Source organism: Callithrix jacchus, chromosome 21, assembly GCF_049354715.1.
Source record: "Callithrix jacchus isolate 240 chromosome 21, calJac240_pri, whole genome shotgun sequence".
Lineage (NCBI taxonomy): Eukaryota > Metazoa > Chordata > Mammalia > Primates > Cebidae > Callithrix > Callithrix jacchus.
The window spans coordinates 46,129,427-46,143,350 of record NC_133522.1 but is presented as its reverse complement, the minus strand read 5'-3'; the positions used below and the strand labels follow the sequence as shown (position 1 = coordinate 46,143,350).

Here is a 13,924-nt window from a genome sequence, read left to right as displayed (position 1 = left end):
TCCTGTCTGTATGCCACGTTTTGGTAATTCTTGTAACACTTCAAACTTTTATTGTCATTATTATTATGTCTGTTAGGGTGATTGGCAACCAGTAATCTCCAATGTTACTATGATGATGTTACTCTTATAATTGTTTAGTCGCCATATGAGACGTCAAACTTACTCGATAAATGTGTTCGCTCTGACCACTACCACCCAACCATTTTCTAGTCTCCATTTCTCAGATTCCCTATTTCCTAAGACACAACAATATTAAAATTAGGCCAGTGAATAGCCCCACAATGGTCTCCAGGGTTCGAGTGAAAAGAAGAGTTTCACATCTCTCACTTTAAGTTGAAAGATAGAAATAATTACATTCAGTGAGGAAAGCATGGTGAAAGCTGGGCTGCTTATGCTAAATGGTTAACCAAATTGTAAACACAAAGGAAAAGTTCTTGAAGGAAATGAAAAATGTCACTCCAGTGAACACACGAATGGTAAAGTGAAACAGCCTCATTACTAACATGGAGAATGTTTAAGTGGTGTAGACTTAAAAAAAAAACAAAAACAGCCACAACATTCCCTTAAGTTAAGGCTTGATCCAAGGCAAGGCCCAAACTCTTCTATTCTGTGAAGGCTGAGTGTGAGGAAGCTGCAGAAGAAAAGTTCCGCATGGGTTCATTGCAAAACTTAGCACATTGTTTGGTAGCCTGGGTCACTGGAAGATGTGTAAATACTTGATCTAAAATAAATTAGCTGTTGTCATGAGGAAAATATAAGAAAACAAAAGCAAAGCCTCAAAAGCAAAAATCTCTTAGCTGTTATGTATAAGCCAATAAGAGCCAAATCTCATAGCGCTGTGACAGTGAATTGATGATTTCCCTGATAGCCTGCTCAGTGGAGTGATCTTGGCATTGATAAGTCATTAGAAATGAAGCATTAGGCTTGATGACAGAGCACTCCTGCCCTTTGCTTCCTGTTGTGGTCTGTGCACCACTCACAGGAAAGCACCATCACAACAGTTTCTATCTGTGATTCTGAAGGAGAGCTATTTTCTCACACTTTATTATATACTGTGATGGGTCTATGGTTTCTGGCTTTTAATGGTGAACTGCCACGTGGAGAAACAAACACATGCCTGAAACGCCTACCGATGACAGGAGAAATGAAAACTATAAAAGGTTGCTATTTTATTGCTGTCTCTTGATCCAATTTTTGATATCATTCTCATGCTGTGATTTTACTTCATTCATTCCGACACAAAATATTTGTTAAACATCTATTTTATCGCATGTGTTGTTCTGAGCGCCGAAGATAACATGGTGGTCAAAATAAAGACACCAAGTCTCTGCCCCATAAGGCTCAAATTCTAGTGGCGGGAAGAGATAATGAACAAACAGTGTCGGATATCCACAAGTACTATGAAAAGTAAACATGTGGTACATGGATTGAGAAAGAAGGGGGTGAAAATAGTATTTTAGGTAGGCTGAGCAGGCGAAGGCTTTCTGAAGAGATCTTTGGGCAGAGACTTGACTAAGTGAAGGTGTATCTCCCAGGGAATTGTAGGAAGTGAGTTCCAAGCAGAGAGACCAACAAGTCTGAAGACTGAGTCTGGAATGAGTTTTGTGTGTTCACAGCACAGCAAGAAGCCCAAGGTGCCTCCTGTTCAGTGAAAAAGGACCGAAAGTGTAAGGCAGAGATAAGCGGGAGCCAGACCATCTATTTTCAGAGTGATGGAAGCGAATAGATTTAATTTTCAGTGTCCTAGACTTAGGCCAAGTCCTATTTCAACTAAATGTCATCAAGTACAGAATGGTGGTATTTATCCATGCACCCCCTTCCACCTCTACCAAATGGTTTTCAGTTCTCTTACCTTCATTAAAACTGGATTTCTGCCCAGGTTTACAGCTAGGGAAACCTAAATCCATTCTTTGGAAATATACAGCAACTTAGAAGCCATGACTTCCAAACATAAAATACTGGACTATGTTAAAACTAGAAAAGTGCCTGTCTTATTATAACTATAGTATTCTTTCTTTAAAAATAAAACAACAGAAATAATCCCCCATACACACACATACAGAATAAACAGATCAAGCCAAAGACCACTGTATTTTAAACAACCCTCATTTTAGGCAGTACCAGGAATAAACCTTCTCAAAGAAACCCATTTGAAACTTCAGATACCCTGAGCCTATGGGGATCTCATGACAAGATTTTGGTGTTTTAGAATATATATCAAATTGCTCTTTTGAAGGAGACAGTAGTGCTGGTTATGTGTACATAATTATGATTCAGAGAAATGTTTGGCAAGATTAGCCATATTGCCTCTTGGAGATGTGATATAATTATGTAGTTGAACCTATTCCTCTCTTTAATCGTTCCTCCTCCCCACTGGAAAAGCCACTCTGTATTAGTCCATTTTCATGTTGCTGATAAAGACATAGCCAAGACTGGCTAATTTATAAAGAAAAAGAGAATTAATGGACTCATAGTTCCACGTGGCTGAGAGGTGAAAGCCATGTCTTACATGGTGGCAGGCAAGAGAGAGCTTGTGCAGGGGAACTCCCTTTTATAAAACCATCAGATCTCATGAGACTTATTTACTATCATGAGAAGAGCACAGGAAAGATCCACACCCATGATTAAATTACATCCCACTGGATCTCTCCCACAACACATGGGAATTGTGGGAGCTACAATTGAAGATGAGATTTTGGTGGGGAGACTGCCAAACCATATTATGCTCTGTTGGAAAACCAACTATATTTGCAAGCAGGCTCACCACAATATAGCAAATAATGTGTTATACTAATAAAAGGAAATCAAAATATCATCTTTAAAAAAGGAAACCAGCAACTTTGGGGAATTATACACCAAGGCAATATAGAGTATTGGTGGTCTTTATGTTCTATTATAAGTTTTGGCCCAAATGGCAACAGTCCCAAAAGCTTCACATCCTTCCATCTCAGGTTCTGTTTCTTGTTGGACAGAGTCCTCCTATGGAGCTGTCTTCTGCTGTCCCTCAGATGGCACTTCCATTGGGTCCATTCTAGTAGAAGATCTTGGGCTTTTGGGGTCACCCTGATTTGAGTTACTAACGTAGTCATGCTCCATTTCACTAGCCTTTAAAACTGAAATAATAACATTCATTTATTCATGTGTGCTTTCAACAAATAGTTGCAGAATGCTTTCTGTACTCCAGGTCTGTGCTATGGGCTGGGATACAATGGTCTGTGAGAAAGGAATGGTTCTTGTTCTCATAGCATGCACAGCCTAGTATGGGAGACAGGCAATAAAACAGCAATACCAAACGAGTGTAATAAAGGTTATAGTGAGTAATGAAGGGTTCAGTACTTAATCTTATCCACAGCATCAGAAAAAAGGTACCTAAGTGAGTTCTAAGCTAGGATGCAAATAGTGGGTGGAAACTTATTACACAAAGATATAAAGAAATCTGTGTGAAGACCCAGCAGCAAGAACAGTCTTGGGGACTGGATAACAGACAGCATTTTAGAATGGTTGAGGCAAATCCTACAAGAAGATAATGTCACAAAATGTAACTGGAAACCAGGGACTCAATCATAAAAATCCTTTAAAATATCCCGAGAGTCTGGATTACACCAAAGGGCAATGGGAATATGGGATGCTTTTGAACAAGGAAGTCACATTGTCCAATTTGTGTCTTAGATCCTTTAGGTCACTATGTGAAGAATGAATTCAAGAGGGACAGTTGGTGGCAGGTAGAATAGTTGGGGGCTAAGAAATTCAAATAAGAGACACTATGGCCCTTGTCCTAGGTTGGTTTCCTTTGAAAGTAGAGGGTGAGGTTCAGAATTGGCTGGCAGGTTATTTATTAGGGATGTCATTCCTGGATCCCAGAGTGGAAAGAATAAAATCAAAATGGGAGAAAAAAATCAATAAAAGTTGCTTTAATGAGCTGGTTGCTGCTATGGGCAACTGGAGCTCATTCTTACTGGGAGCCCTCTAAGGAATCACGTAGAACAGTGGTTCTTGAAGTGTGGTCTCTGTACCAGCAGCCTCAGCATCACCCGGGAGCTCATTAGTAAGGCAGAATCTTGGATTCCACCCCAGACCTACTGAGTCAGAATCATTGGAGACAAGGTTCAGCAATGTGTGGTTTAATCAGCTCTTCAGGTGATTCTGATGCCCTCTAATGTTCGAGAAATGTGGGCATAGAGCAGGCCTCATAATTGCCCCACTGGACTGAAGGAAAGAGAGGCAGAGACAGAGAATTTATACCCTGACTCCTGTCCCTCGGTGATGGACAATTGTTTCTCACATGTCAGGCTTGTACCAGTTAGGTGGCTAAAGGACCATGGCTTCAGAGAAGGCCTGAGACAACAAAGAAAGGACCCATGCCCTTAGTGCAGCGTCCTGGCAAAGTGTGCGGAGGTGGAGCTGTCCACCACAGAGGTGCTGAAGTCGAGCGGACAGAGGGGCTGTGGCCCTTTCCCACATAACCAGACTACTCACTGTGACTGGGGTGTGGCAGTGGAGATGAAGAGAGTTTGAGGGTACGTTTTCAAGAAATAATCATCAGTACCCAATAAAAAGAGATAAAAGAAGAGGATATAAAAGGAAATTCCGTTTATCTTTTGTGAGGACCTTAATGGATGGTGGACAGGAACAGGTACCATTTTGGAAGCTTGAGTTAGAAGTACCTGTGATATAAGCTAGTGATGGGGGATATGGTGCTCTACGTACCAAAGGAAGGTAAAGGCAATCATTGTGATGGGAATGGGTGAAATAGCTCAGGAGGTGTGTTGAATAAGTTGTGGAGAAGATTGAAGACAGCTCCCTGAGAAGCAGGAGAGGGGAGCACTGGGAGATCCTCTCTTTAATAAACAAGGAAAATAAGAATTGTCTTGAGGGAAATTTTGGAAGAGTCCAAAGGAGGGAACTGGGAGTATCTGAAACACACTGAGTACTCAGGAAATGCTCACTTTTATTACTAAGTGACTCGTCGTGGGGTGCTTCTGCTTTTAGGACAATTTCTTAGGCTGCCATTTTGCAGGAAAAAAAAAACATCTAGGTCAACTATTAATAGTTTCTTTTAAAAAGATCTCCACTTTTTAAAAAATAAACTGCTGCTTACTTTTTTAAAAATTGGGAACTATGTTGTCCCTAGGGATAATGGTCATTCCCAGGGCTTAGAGAGTGTGAGAATGATGTCATTTGTTACATGTTATAAACACTGGGTCTTCATTCAGACACTCCTCTGCCCTGAAATTTTAATCTTAGCTGGTGCTGCAGCTGTCTCAAAGTGACATCAACCCCCAAGGGACCATATGCCTGTTGTCTTCACATGAGGCTCTGGGCAGGCAAAGAAATTTGTTTAGAAACTTATTACAACTTTTCCCAGAAATCCATCACCTCTAATTTTGCAAAACTCAACCCAAGCACATCTTTAAGGTGTCAGATCTGAAGGGTGTGACCTCAGGTCTTCTTGGTATTGTAAGTATATGGATGTTTCCAGTCCTATAATTCTTATTGTAACTCACAAATTCACTTTTATGAAAGGGACCTACACATTCACTGGGACATGATAAGAAATCACTTAGGGACTTAATATTTAAATTCATGACAGTCTTCTGTCAACATTAAAGGAAATATATATGATTTGGCTTATTCATGCACTTGGTAAAATACAGCATTTTTCTCAGGGTGGTCTCAAGTTGCATGGTATATCAGCCAAAGGTCAAATATCTGAGCTGTTAATTATTCTCTTTGCTGTAAAAATTAAGAAGTTCACTTACTGCTGAAGCTTCTCTCTCAGGTCTTCACATCACTGTAGATCACTGGGGTATCTGAAGAGAGAGTTACAGTCTATGAGCAAAGAGGTGTACACAGGAAATCTCCTGGCTACTTTTACCCTGATCAGAAACAGTTTTTAAAGATATACGATAATTATTCTAATTTAGGGACCATTTTCATCTATAACTACCTTATACTTACAATGTATCAATGGTTGTTTCTCATATAAACTTCTTTGATGAGATTTTGAGGAACATTTTGTTGGATTAGAACCAAATTGAGGGAAGGGGTCATGTATCAATTATAATTAGACATGCTTCCAGAGGAAATGCAAGAGATTTTCTACCTGTCCATTTGATGAGCAATTTCTTGCTTTTGGCAGAACTTGAGCCAAATAGAATGGTGTTGGCTGCAGGTTTCCCTTTCGCCCCAGGGAGAATGATTTTGGCATGTCTTCACCTTTGTCACCTACTCTTGAGGTTGATTGGTAACTTTTACTAGAAAACTTTCTCTATATAATCTCTACCATATTTATTAGAGATAATTTTCTCACCTGGAAACAGTCATTCTTTATTATCTTATTTTAAATATATTTATGTTTTCTTAATGACAGTTGTCTCTGAAAACTATCTACATGAGGTAACATTGCTTCTTAGTTAAGCAATATCTCAGAGACCTATTGGCTGTGTAAATTATTTATTTCATTTGCAAGTTGGGAACTTTTCTCATTAAGAATATGTCAAAGCTAAACATACCTGCATTTGCTAAATTAACCAGCACTCCTGCAGCACTTAATATCTCTACCATTCTGAGAACTTTTCTAATCTTAATTTATTCAATCTTCATAACAATCTTTAAAAATGAGTTCCATAATTATCTCCAATATTCAGATAAGAAAATTGAGACCAAGAGCCATTTTATAGTTTGCACAAAATTGCCCAACAGGAAATAGCAGAGCTGGACATCCGGCCAATGTGTTTAACACTTGGCTTTATGCTAGTAGCCATTATTTTCTGGTGCTTTTCCATTTGTAAATTTTTCTACAGAAACACTGCCACGAATTCCATCTCTAGCTGCTTCTTGTATCTTGACATATTCCCTTCCTCCTTTTTTATTTTATGGCCAAAGTGACCTTCACCTTGGCTCGGATCATTTTAACATGCTTCTAAGCCCCTTGCTAACGTAGGCCCTAACCATCTTCTTAGTCTGTCATATGTGGTGGCTGGAGTTCCTATCTACCTCTAGCACAGAGACCCACATTTATGTCTTAAAATTAGGAATTCTGGTTCTTGCAAGGCTGAAAAGATTAGCCTTACCAGGAATTTCCAAGTATTTTCTATATGGTGTAGATAATTCCTCACCTCTCACATGGTTTATGACTGCCTCATTGCAAGTCTACCCTGCGATGGATCGCTCATCTTCTGGGAAAGATTTAGGGATTAGAATACTTTCAGATGCTACCTTTCCTAGGAGAATGCGTGTCTTCTTTCTAAGAGATGTGATGCATATTAAAATTCTAATGGCCTCTCTCAAATAATATGCTTATGCACTATATATATATATATATATATGGAGAGAGAGAGAGAGAGATGGAGTCTCACTCTGTCATCCACACTGGAGTGCAGTGGTGCAATCTCGGCTCACCACAATCTTCGCCTTCCGGGTTCAAGCAATTCTCCTGCCTCAGCCTTCCGAGTAGCTGGGACTACAGGTGTCCGCCACCACACCTCGCTAATTTTTTTATATTTTTAGTACAGATGCGGTTTCATCATATTGGCCAGGCTGGTCTCGAACTCCTTACCTTGTGAGTCACACACCTCAGCCTCCCAAAGTTCTGGGATTACAGGCATGAGCCACTGCACCTGGCTGGCAGAAATGTTTTAAGTTAAGTCATGTTTATGTTTTAGGTAGGGATGAGTCTTTTCAGCATCTCACAACATTCACCAGATAAGCAGTCACTTAATATCTTATTTATTATAGGCACACTAGAAAACCTTTATGGTACCTCACTACAGTGGTTCTCCATAGTCCCCCTTGGGCCTGCCATGGTGCTGACATCAGGCATAATGGTTTATGTGTCCTCACCAGAGTTTTGGGAAAAGTCAGTCCCATGTTGTAGTCTTTGTTGCCTTTGGGGGCGACTATTATTTTTCCCTTTGTCTCCTCTTAGAGGAAAAATCAGCATCAAATGCTTTGACCAGTTCACACCCAAAATGAATACTTATCTTTGATAATTACTATTTGAGGCACAAATATATATTTGATCTGTTCTTTAAATGGTGATTCTGTTTCAATTTTCCATTTAGTAAATTCCTGTATATTTTTGATAACATAATCAAAAGCAGCATGTTCCCTTCCTTTGGTTTAGTCAAACTTCCTCCCTGGAGGCCAGTTTTTCCTAGTGCAAAGGGCTTTTACCTGTGACAAAAGCTCATTGATATGAATCAGAAAATGTTTCTGCAGTGAGAGTACCGCCTTAATTTGTCCCAAACTGCCAATAGTGTTTTTATTGTCCCATGTATGTAGAACAGTATTCATATTTTAATGTTCATTAAAATGATTCCGTTTCTTAAAATCACACCTTTAATCAGTTTTGGTCTAGTCTTAATTACTGGTGATATTTCTCTCTTTTCAGTTCCTCCCAAATTTGTGGTTCAGCCACGGGACCAGGATGGGATTTATGGCAAAGCTGTCATCCTCAATTGTTCTGCTGAGGGTTACCCTGTACCTACCATCGTGTGGAAATTCTCTAAAGGTAAAGAGTTACTTGATCTGCTTGTTACCTGCAAAGCAAATGCTATGTTCTAAATGATTAGATGAGCATTCCTAGATTTCCAGAGAAGTTTCTTGCAAGTAGATATGTATCTGTTTCCACCAAGCCTATCATTGTCTCACAGGCATTGCTAGTCGTCTACCTAGGTGTTTTTATTCAGACCGACACTGTGTCTGTTCCACATAACGTGCCCTCGGAAAGACCTCAAAGGGATGGAAGGTTATTCATGTAGGTTGTTTCAGCACTTAGGAAGTCCTACCTTGCCCACCTGTATTACATAACCATGGTCTGACCACTGCACACTCACACATGAAGAGATGTGAGTTTAAATTCTGAGACCGACTGATAGCTGGGAAATTATTTACCCACTATTTAGACATATGAATGGGTTTAGATCATTAAAGATAATATCATTGATTTTTTTATTCCCTTGATTACCTTAGAATAAACACATTACACATCATCCCCTTGGCATGCTCTTTTTAAAAACACACGCCCAACCACTGTCCTATTGTGAGGGTTTCCTGCTCCCTGCTTCTACTAGCAGTAGTTCCTGGGTTTTGGGTAACATTGTAAACATTTCACAAGTAGGAATGTGTAACATGGAAAGGAGGGTGGAATCATTTTAGACTTTGGAAAAATAATTTCTCTTCATTTGATTAGCTTCTTCAGAAAGCTTTCTTTTTTTTTTTTTTTTTTTTTTTTTTTGAGGCGGAGTTTTGCTCTTGTTACCCAGGCTGGAGTGCAATGGCGTGATCTCAGCTCACCGCAACCTCTGCCTCCTGGGTTCAGGCAATTCTCCTGCCTCAGCCTCCTGAGTAGCTGGGATTACAGGAACACGCCACCATGCCCAGCTAATTTTTTGTATTTTTAGTAGAGACGGGGTTTCACCATGTTGACCAGGATGGTCTCGATCTCTTGACCTTGTGATCCACCCGCCTAGGCCTCCCAAAGTGCTGGGATTACAGGCGTGAGCCACCACGCCTGGCCCAGAAAGCTTTCTTAACAGTACTTGCAAACATATTGGAAGTTATCTTTCTTTTCCCATTTAGACACTTGAGTTTAGTACTATATTTATTAATACAAAAAAGTTGAGGGCCAAATATGTATTGGTGAGTTCAAATAATCAGTCAATCATGATCTTTTTTTCCCAACAATCTAAAAACGTAGCATATAGGTTTAATTATTGTGAGGTATTTGTTTGTGTATTGACTTAATCATGGTTTATACTCTAGATGTTTCTTTTTAAAATAGCATGCTGAGGCCAGGCATGGTGGCTCAAGCCTATAATCCCAGCACTTTGGGAGGCCAAGACCGGTGGATCACCTGAGGTCAGGAGTTCTAGACCAGTCTGGCCAACAAGGAGAAGCCCTGTCTCTACTAAAGATACAAAATTAGCCAGGCATGATGCTGCATGCCTGTAATCCCAGCTACTTGGGAGGTTGAGGCAGGAAAATTGCTTGAACCCAGGAGGTGGAGGTTGCGGTGAGCTGAGATCCCGCCATTGCAAACCAGCCTGGGCAACAAGAGCAAAACTCCATCTCTAAAATAAAATAAAATAAAATAAATAGCATGCTACATTTTCTCATTATGAAAACAACAATGACCAAAGAAAAAACAAGTGGTAACTTTGTTGCAGCCCTCCTGCTATCTGTCTTTTGAGAAGGAAGGTAAAGAAGGAGGAAGAGGGTGCTAGACACTGACTGGGAGAACAACTAAATTTTTTTTAAATCCCTGAGGCAATTCCCGTCACACACCACATCCACTGTCCATGTGAAAAGGACTTCTTCAAAAATAAAAGCCTGTTATTCAGAGTCTCTGCCCCCATGACTTTTTATTTCCTGCCATATTTGAAGCTCCATTGTACATTATTACATGGAAACAGATAAACAGCATAAATTTAATTTAGTTTCTATCGATGCGTATTTGATATTACGGACATTTTCCATGACATTTGTCTTCTTTGACATTATTTTTAATGCTTGTCATTATACAGGTGTTCTCTCTCTCTCCCTGAGGGTGTTTAACGTTTTCACTCCCATAAATACTGCACAAATGAGCACTCCTGTATGTTAATTCAACATGCATAAGTGTAAGTGAAGTGAAATGCCACCAACCATATAGAAGGCTCTTACTCTGTACTGCCCAGGGGCACTTAGGCCACCAACAGTGTGGGTGGGTGTATGTGGCCCAGCATCCTCACCAACTAGATAAGATCTTTAAAAAAAATAGTCTTTACAACCTGGTGGTTGAAAATGCCTTCTCACTTTAATTTGCCTAGATTGTAAAAATTATGTAATATGTTTTATCTGATGTTAACTGACCACTTCTACTTCTCCTTTGGGAAATTTCATATTCATGTAACTTGCCCACTTACCTCTATTTCTTTTTCTTTGGAAGTATTTCTACATAGAGTAAATAATGCTTTCTCTGTCTTGGATATTATTGACATTTATCCCTTCTTACCACTGATTTAAAAATTAAGTTGTAATAGTAGCTTTTTTGTCTTTAAATTTCATATGCAATATCAAGTCATCAAAGAAAAAAAATTGGAAATTGCAATTTTTGAAAAAGTTGAATACCCCCAAATAGGGTCACTCAAACATAACCAAAGATAACTGCTGCAAACATTTTTCGTCTCTAGCCTCTCAGTCCTGTCCCCAAGCAATTGTATACGTATACCCATAGATACACATTATACACATTTAAAGTTTTCGATCATATGATTGTTGCTGGCTTATAATCTTCTTTCTTCAGTTAACAATATGCTATGTATGTCTTGCCATAACAACAAATATGGTAGTTAATATGCCATTTTAATGTCTGTGTGATGTTTATCTTAACACATCTGCAATTACATCTAACTAATTACTTTAGTTAAGATTGAGTTCATCCACTTAAATTTTTTTTTTTGAGATGGAGTTTCGCTCTTGTTACCCAGGCTGGAATGCAATGGCGTGATCTTGGCTCACCGCAACCTCCGCCTCCTGGGTTCAGGCAATTCTCCCACCTCAGCCTCCTGAGTAGCTGGGATTACAGGCATGCGCCACCGTGCCCAGCTAATTTTTTGTACTTTTCCATAGAGACGGGGTTTCACCATGTTGACCAGGATGGTCTCGATCTCTTGACTTCATGATCCACCCGCCTCAGCCTCCCAAAGAGCTGGGATTACAGGCATGAGCCAGCGTGCCCAGCCATCCACTTAAATTTACAAGAGTTTATTTTTCTCCTAAGAGGACTCTGGATGTAGACAGCTCAGGACTAGTTTGTTGACTTGGCTAAAACATCAGGCACCCAATCTCCTAGGACTTCCGCCCCTCCTAGCAGCATTCCTCATTCTCAAATCATGGCCACCAAGCTATAGTGTCATCTTCCTTTCACATTTCCCTGAAGGAGGAAGAGCGAAGAGAGATGGCTGCCCCTCCTACATGAGTCACTTCCCTTTAAGGTCCTTTCCAGAATGTGCATCACAAAAGAATTTTGCCAGCACCTCCATAGATCACTGGCCAGGTCGCCCCTGGCTATAAAGGGTCTGTAAGCCACCGTGGACATAATGTGTGTTATTTTCCTAAGTCAGAGGGGGAGTTGGATACTTGCCAACTAGATATCTTCAACACTATTGTTGAATGTCATATTTTTGGGTTTTGCCAGTTTTTCTCTTAGAAAAATATCATAATGACTTCGGTCACATTTATCTTTGTATATGTGTTCATTTTTCCCTGGGGATAAATTTCTATACTTAGAGGTGCTGGCTCAAAATTAAATAATTTTTATAACTCTCAATATGTATTGATGATTTGCCAGCATTTTATTCATTTGCATATCCCACCTCAGTTTGCAGTAGTATCTGTCACTTATAACCAAACTAATATGAATATTCGGCTTTTTTTTTTACATTTTCCAACCTGATAGAGAAGCAATGTATATTGTTACTTTAATTATGCAGATAATCAATCTATTACTTAAGATAAATTTAGCCTTGCTTATGGAACATGTTTTCTTTCATTGAAATGATCACTAAGAGCTGAAGTGCAGCTCCCTTATAAATGACAAAACTGTAGAAACAAAATGGGTTCACCTTGTTTCCTTGAAAGATACAACAGTTTAATTCAGGGAAGGCAGAATTCCAGGGTAAATCACTGCAGTTTAAAGGTAGTTATTGCAGAAATGAAACAATCTTTGCTAAAAAATAATGTCATTACATTTTTGACCTTGGGTCTAGCTACACGAAGTCTAAGACATTCAGTTCTCTTTCTCAATTTTGTTTTTTACATGAAAAAAGGAGGCCTCTTTTCTAAAAGAGACTAAAAAAAAATCAGGGCTTCATTCTGAGGTAGATCTTACCTGTACTCCCAGAGGTCCACAGCTTAATGCCATTCTCCCACCTGTATATCACTTATAGTGGAGGGAAGATAGTTCCAGTCGTTGTCCCGAGGACCAGGGCCATCTCCTTGTTACCTGCCGAGGAGCAAAGAGGGACTGCAGCTGCAAGAGAATAGATGACACAGCAGCCTGGGACCTGGCCTGGGCCTCCTTGGCTCTCTCTGGCTGCCCTTTGACCTCCAGGGTTACTTGGTCATGGGAACGTCCAACAACGATAATCAGAGCATGCCTGAGGGAGCCACTGGGAAAAATAGGGAGTAGTTTGCATTTAAAATAGCACTTTGGGAGGCCGAGGCAGTTGGATCACCAGGTCAACAGATCAAGACCATCCTGGTCAACATGGTGAAACCCCGTCTCTACTAAAAATTACAAAAAATTAGCTGGGCATGGTGGCGCGTGCCTGTAATCCAGGCTACTCAGGAGGCTGAGGCAGGAGAATTGCCTGAACCCAGGAGGTGGAGGTTGCGGTGAGCCGAGATAGCACCATTGCACTCCAGCCTGGGTAACAAGAGCGAAACTCCATCTCAAAAAATAAAAATAAAAATAAATAGCATCATCGGCATACCCCAGGAGTAAGTAAAGTCTAAGGAAAGACTTGAAAGACAGATGAGTGCCGTCCTCCAGTCCTCAGAGGGACAGCTGAAGGTGAGGGGCCAGCTACTGCTCAAGTTGGGGTCGGGAAGTAGCGGATGGGAAGGGTGTTGCTTGGAATGATCCAGGAACACCAAGGAGGATGCTGCAGCTGTGGCAGAATTAGTGAAAGGAGGTCCCTGGAGAGGAGACTCCTGCCCTGGGTCCCCATCAATCATTGCAAGGACCTGCCTCTGCCCAGGTGGGATGCGGGCATGGTGAGCATGAAAGTTGTCATGGCGAGGCTGGTGATGTGCTCTCTTCAGCTGCTGCAGTGCTGAAGCCAGAAGCTAGGAGGCTGGCTGCATAACTGGAGAGAGATGGTGTGATCTGCCTCATGCTTTAAAAGGATCACACTGGCATTCTGTTTTGAAAGAGGAC

At 40.4% G+C, this 13,924-nt stretch overlaps 1 protein-coding gene across 2 annotated transcripts in view; it reads left to right on the top strand.

Annotated features, from left to right (window-relative positions):
* Window positions 1–13,924, top strand: part of DSCAM (DS cell adhesion molecule) — an 802,011-nt gene that overhangs the window by 526,994 nt on the left and 261,093 nt on the right. For both annotated transcript variants that reach the window (XM_017967103.4, XM_035283348.3), the window contains exon 10: window positions 8,393–8,512. In XM_017967103.4, coding sequence (XP_017822592.1) covers window positions 8,393–8,512 — 120 coding nt within the window. The remainder of the gene's footprint in view (window positions 1–8,392; window positions 8,513–13,924) is intronic.